Source organism: Sceloporus occidentalis, unplaced genomic scaffold, assembly GCF_023333645.1.
Source record: "Sceloporus occidentalis isolate IW3139 unplaced genomic scaffold, rSceOcc1.0.p SCAF_35, whole genome shotgun sequence".
Taxonomy (NCBI): domain Eukaryota; kingdom Metazoa; phylum Chordata; class Lepidosauria; order Squamata; family Phrynosomatidae; genus Sceloporus; species Sceloporus occidentalis.
The window spans coordinates 7,794,289-7,799,869 of NW_028317015.1; the positions used below are offsets into that span (position 1 = coordinate 7,794,289).

General features: G+C 43.2%; 1 protein-coding gene across 1 annotated transcript; it reads left to right on the forward strand.

Annotated features, from left to right (window-relative positions):
* Positions 1 to 1,293: 1,293 nt before the first annotated feature.
* LOC149298044 (transgelin-like) lies at positions 1,294 to 3,809 on the forward strand. The gene is made up of 4 exons (XM_089487945.1): positions 1,294 to 1,473; positions 2,401 to 2,578; positions 3,187 to 3,289; positions 3,586 to 3,809. The coding sequence occupies exons 1-4, from the start codon at positions 1,294 to 1,296 to the stop codon at positions 3,728 to 3,730; spliced, it is 606 nt and encodes a 201-aa protein (XP_089344071.1). The 3' UTR covers positions 3,731 to 3,809.
* Positions 3,810 to 5,581: the final 1,772 nt, after the last annotated feature.

Consider the following 5,581-nt stretch of genomic DNA (forward strand, 5'->3'; position numbering starts at 1 on the left):
CGTAATAATACTAAGGTTAATGGCGGCGCATGCTCAGTCTCATACAGAACAGTATGATTCTCCACTCTCCGCAAAGCCACTAATATTGGTAATACTTTATTGTGTAGAGGGTAGGTGGACCATACCACCCATCTACCCCATCGATGATGCTGATTACAGTAAAACAATCCAAGCATGCCGTCTGCTGGTGTTATTGTGTAGCCATTAAAGGCTGGGTGACCATAAGCTGTAGGCATCTCCACTTCCGTAAATGTCACAGAGAAGAATTTAAGAAAGGAAATCGCTGATTTTTTAGTAACTCATGAAGGCATTTTTTATTATACATTTTCTTTTACTTACTCAAGAAGCTGTACTTGGTGTTCTTTTCCAAGATGGGTGATCAGGTTGTGGCCTTCAGTTCCTGCCAAATGGTGTAATTGCATACAGTTTGTTATTACCTTAGAGTGACAATGTCAATGCAACTTGGTCAGCTTGGCCTACATTTGGGTGAAATATCTTGAAGAGGTTTTCTGTACTGGGTGCAGCTCAGAGCTTTCTGAAATTGTCCCGGGCTCTACTCACAGAAACAGAGAAAAGAACCATTCAGTCCACATAGTCTGCGTGTTTTTCCTCCCTTAAAGACTGAAGCCTTAACCAGTCCTGGGTCTCGTCTTCAGGAACCGTATCATTTACATGTTTAAATTCCATCACAGTATCACCCTCTACTACTTTTGTTGGAAGACTGTTGCACCTGTTACTTCCTGTTCATGTTCTTCAAACACATTTAATTTATGACTAACACGAAAGTACCAAGACATTAACATGAAGAGCAAGTCTTTTGAAGATTTTGGCATATTTTGCTTGGCTAATGGGCCCCATCCACTAAACAGGAAATCTATCTGAAACCATAGTTTGTCTAGGTGGCTAGGAACCCTTTGGCTAGCCCTGTATTAAAGGGAAAGGTGTGGCATCATAAGTTTTCAGAACGTTATAGGTTGCACCTTCAGAGAATTGACCAAGATATAACTAGATGTGATAACATCTACAATCCATCCGAGGAAGGCCCATTAACAGGTATCAAATTTGACTAAAGGCTCTCTTTGGGGCACCTAAACAAATCTGAAAGTTAAACATATATGGCCTTTTTATAATTGTATAAAAACCTTATTATATGTAAAATAATTATACAATGTTGTTATGAGCACCTGAAAAACACATTGGAAACACCTTTTGCAGAAAAAGCTTCTTAAAACTCCTGCCTCTTTATCACTGTTTTAAGTTCACTCTCATGTCCCATTGCAGGTTCTAGCAGCCATGGCCAATAAAGGACCATCATACGGCATGAGCCGTGACATTCAGTCTCGTATTGAGAAGAAGTATGATGATGAACTCGAGGCGCGTCTGGTACAGTGGATACGGATGCAGTGTGGGGATGAAGTGGGGACACCAGAGGAAGGAAGGCTCGGTTTCCAGCAGTGGCTAAAGAATGGAGTGGTGAGGACACCATGGCTGTACAAATTATCTTCTGCCAGTGTCCCCCTGTAACTCTGCTAAAAGTGTGACTACATGACCAATAGTGGGGGGGATAACTAGAAACCACAGGGCCCCAGTGCGAAATTTGCCTGTGGCCTCCAATATCACCAAGCAAGATGTCCCACAGTTCCACCTTTGCCCCAAACAGCTTGTTAGTGCCCCCATACTGCTTATCTATGCCACATGCATACAAACATACATGCCCCCTACCTACCGGCCGCACCCGCTTATCTCTCCGGCCTTGGTTTCACCGTGGGGTCACGTAATGTAATGTGACCATGCTGCGTTCCTGTCTCCCTGTGTTGGTTTAAAATTGTTTAGAAACTGACCTTCCAGCCTGTATCGGCCTGGTCCGGTTGGAAGGGCCCTTTTTGGACAATTTTGAACCGGCATGAAGAGACCTGAATAAGCAGTCACAGGGGTCACCAGGGCCCCCTAGAGAGGCTGACTCCATTCTAATTGTGACCCCTGTACTTATGCCACTGAGATCCTTTCTATGTACTTCTCCTCAGCTAGACACATTCAGACAGTGTAATTGTTTCAGACAAATTCAATTTATTCCTTTATTGGTGTCATTTCCAAAAAAAACGCCCATTTCACACATTTGTGGTTTCCTGTGTCACAGCACCTACCAGTTGGCCTATACTCCATTATGTTGTCGCTATTCCTATTTTATGTCTTATTCTTCCCAGTCTGTCCCAGTCTTTCCAACTGGCTATTGGCCCATCCACATTTTCTGTCTCTTCTGCTTGTGACAATGAATAAACCAACAGGGGCCGACTCTGTGTGTAGAGGGTACAAAAAAAGACATTTTATAGTCCCTATCCATGCCATTTAAGTTGTAGCTTTCACTATGTAATTATACACTTTTTCTTGTGTCATCCACAGATTCTTTCAAAACTGATTAACAGTCTGTATCCCAAAGGATCCCATCCAGTGAAAATCCCTGATTCTCCCCCCAGCATGGTTTTCAAGCAGATGGAGCAGGTTGCTCAGTTCCTGAAAGCAGCAGAGGAGTATGGGGTGGTGAAAACAGATGTCTTCCAAACCGTGGACCTGTATGAAGGTAAAATAACAAAGGTTGCTGGCTGCAAATGTTTAACAAGGTCAGGTTGACAAGGATAACAGTGTATTTTCCTGCAACCTAACCATATGTCCACCATAGCACGTGTCACATCTTAGTGTCCACGCTTCTTTGATGGCCACTCTCCAATAGCAAGAGGTGTATGGTCTGGTTAGATGCAGACTCCTCTTAAATTGATGTCACAATAATGTACATAGTTATATAAATATTGTGCTTCTTTATGTATAATTATGCTTTTCTGTCTATTGCTGATTGGGGCTTCTTATGGCTGCCCCTTCTGTTACAGCAGCCCATAGTATGACTTCACGTCTAGGGGGACCTAAGCAGTGAAGGCAAAGAGAATATAGAAAAGGGGTCGCAGTGTTCTTGACACAAATATCCACAATTTTTGTCTCTGTTAAACCTATGTGTAGTTTGAACTTGCACCATTACACTGCTGGTTTCCGGTACCACTCTTCTTGGTGTGTCCGGGACGTAGCAACTCCAAGTGACAAGAAGAATTGTATGATGTAAAATAGAAACTAGTAGAATATGACTATACTGCACTGAGGAGAAATATATTCCTGAAAACCACATTGTTTTCACTACAGGGAAGGACATGGCAGCCGTGCAGAGAACAATTGTGGCCCTTGGAAGCATTGCAGTCACCAAGAATGATGGACAATACAAAGGGGACCCCGCCTGGTTTATGAAGTGAGTGAAGGAATTGTGCTATATACGCACATACACATAGATTTTATTTATTATCCATCTGGAGGCATTCAATATAGGGAAGATACAGAACAATCCTAACTTCCTTCTCCCCTCAGCGCTTAATTAGCGGCAGGATTAGGTGCTATCGGTGGTTATTTTGTCCTCTGCACGGATAATAAAGTTGATTCTGACAAAAATATTGTGTGGCGGGAGCAGTGTGCGTGGCGCGAGCAGCGCGTGTAGCATGTCTGAAGAACACACTAATCATGTCCTTTTCACTCCCCGTCTTCTCACAGGAAAGCCCAGGAGCACAAACGGGATTTCTCAGATGATAAACTAAAACAGGGAAAGAATGTGATCGGTCTGCAGATGGGCAGCAACCAAGGGGCCTCCCAGGCTGGAATGACGGGGTACGGCCGCCCGAGACAAATTATCAGCTAAATCCCAACGTGCATGAAAACCATAAACCTCTTCTCTTACGTACACGCATTGCACTGCTGTCTCGGTGTGAAGGGGTTGAACTCGGGGCATCCAACGAGAAGCTCTCCAGCTGCTATTTAACTATAACTCTAAAGATTCTCATCCAGCCTCTGAGCATCTGATAATCTCGGCACTTGTAGTGTAAAAGCTGCAGAGTTACTTGTTGGTTGTCCCTGGGTAAGCCAAGCGACTGTCAGCCCTGTTACATGAGTATCCATCCTTTATCCAAACAGGCGGAGTGAAATAATATAACATAACATAACATGAGGGAATCAAATTTTTCCATAGGGCTAAACATCACCTCTCACACTTAAAGCTCAGCTAAAGCGAAAAAGGCCGTTACTGCTGTATCTGAAAAGCCCCTGCACCAGGTCAGATCTATACTTGGTTCCTGTGCCCACTTTACCACTTGTTCTGTATCGGTTGCTTCAGTTCCTGAGCTACTAGGCTAGGCCCAAACACTTGCTTAGCCATAACACCTATATATGATAAATGGCCAAGCAAATACATCATGTCCATAACACATCATCATCCTGCACCCTTTCATCCTCTCATCTTCATGTCTTGTACATCTGAATCCACTCTTCCCTTACAATCACCCCTACCTCACATCCCCATGCCCTCTTTGCTCTTCCACAGCGACAACTAACCTGTATCCCTCCAACTGTTGTGGACTACTAACCTCATTAACCCCATACAGCTGGTCACAGAGAGTCTTAGGAATTGTAGTCGACATCAGCTTGGGTTGACTATAGCAATAACCGAGTACTTTTTTCACCTGCTCCATCACGCTTCACAGTAGTGTCCTCGCACCAAACTCCTCAGTCCATTCCACATCTTTAACCAAAACCACCTTTGACGAGCGCTGTTTTGAAATGAGAAATAAAACCTGAAATTTTGTATTTTTGTTGGACAAAATAAACCTGTTTAAATCATACACTGTGTGTTACGTTACTTTGTATGTCAATACACTTCTACTGACGTTACAGGAGGGGAACAGTTGCACTAGATGTGGGGGGTAAGTGCCCTGTAGATGGATGATGGTTACATAGGATAGTCGTATCATCTCTCCAGCTCTCACATGGGTAGAGACATATTACGTTATGTTTTCAAATAATTTTAGGTTTTAGATAATATAAGATTTTCAGACAGCTGTGTGTTTGTCGTACGGTACGTTTCCAGCCAGTAAGTTGTGCCGAGGCATGTTCACAAAACACAGACTAAGTCATTGAAAACCTTTTATTGCTCTCATATGAAAATCCACAAGAAAGTAATCACCGTTCCTTCAAATTCCCCGCGCATTTAGATCACATCACTCACATACAGGCAAATGATTTCGTTTTCTTCAATTCTTCTTAGCGCCTATAAATAATGTACACCAGTGTCTTGTATTCCTATGCTCCAAGAAGGCGTGGGGTGCATTGTTTAATAACCTGCTGATCCTTAGTGTCTCCGTGTAACAAATAGTAGAGTAATCACACGCGTTCTATACCTTGAAGCTGCACCTGTGATACGGGCATTTATAAGATGGAAAGACCCGTTATTAACTTGCAGACTCTTGGCAGGGCGCCCCAAAAGGTGTGATTTCAACCCTCACATCTGATAAATGTAGGTGTCACAGGCGCACCTTTGATTCAAGTTACGTAGCGCATGTTTGCTCTACTATTCTTTACACCAAGTCCTATATTTAACCCTTTCTCTTGGCCACAGTGTATTTGAAGAAAAATGCATTGCTCACGTGAGGTCAGTTTCTCCTAACGTCTCTCCAGATTGGTGGTTTTTCAACCTAGGTCCAGACCAGTCTGGAAACCC

Excerpts from the sequence above, each read along its gene's own strand:
- LOC149298044 (XM_089487945.1), top strand. The coding sequence starts at position 1,294 with ATGGCCAATAAAGGACCATCATACGGCATGAGCCGTGACATTCAGTCT. Across the intron at positions 1,474-2,400 it reads AGTGGCTAAAGAATGGAGTG|ATTCTTTCAAAACTGATTAA; the intron begins GTGAGGACACCA and ends TGTCATCCACAG. Across the intron at positions 2,579-3,186 it reads AACCGTGGACCTGTATGAAG|GGAAGGACATGGCAGCCGTG; the intron begins GTAAAATAACAA and ends TTTTCACTACAG.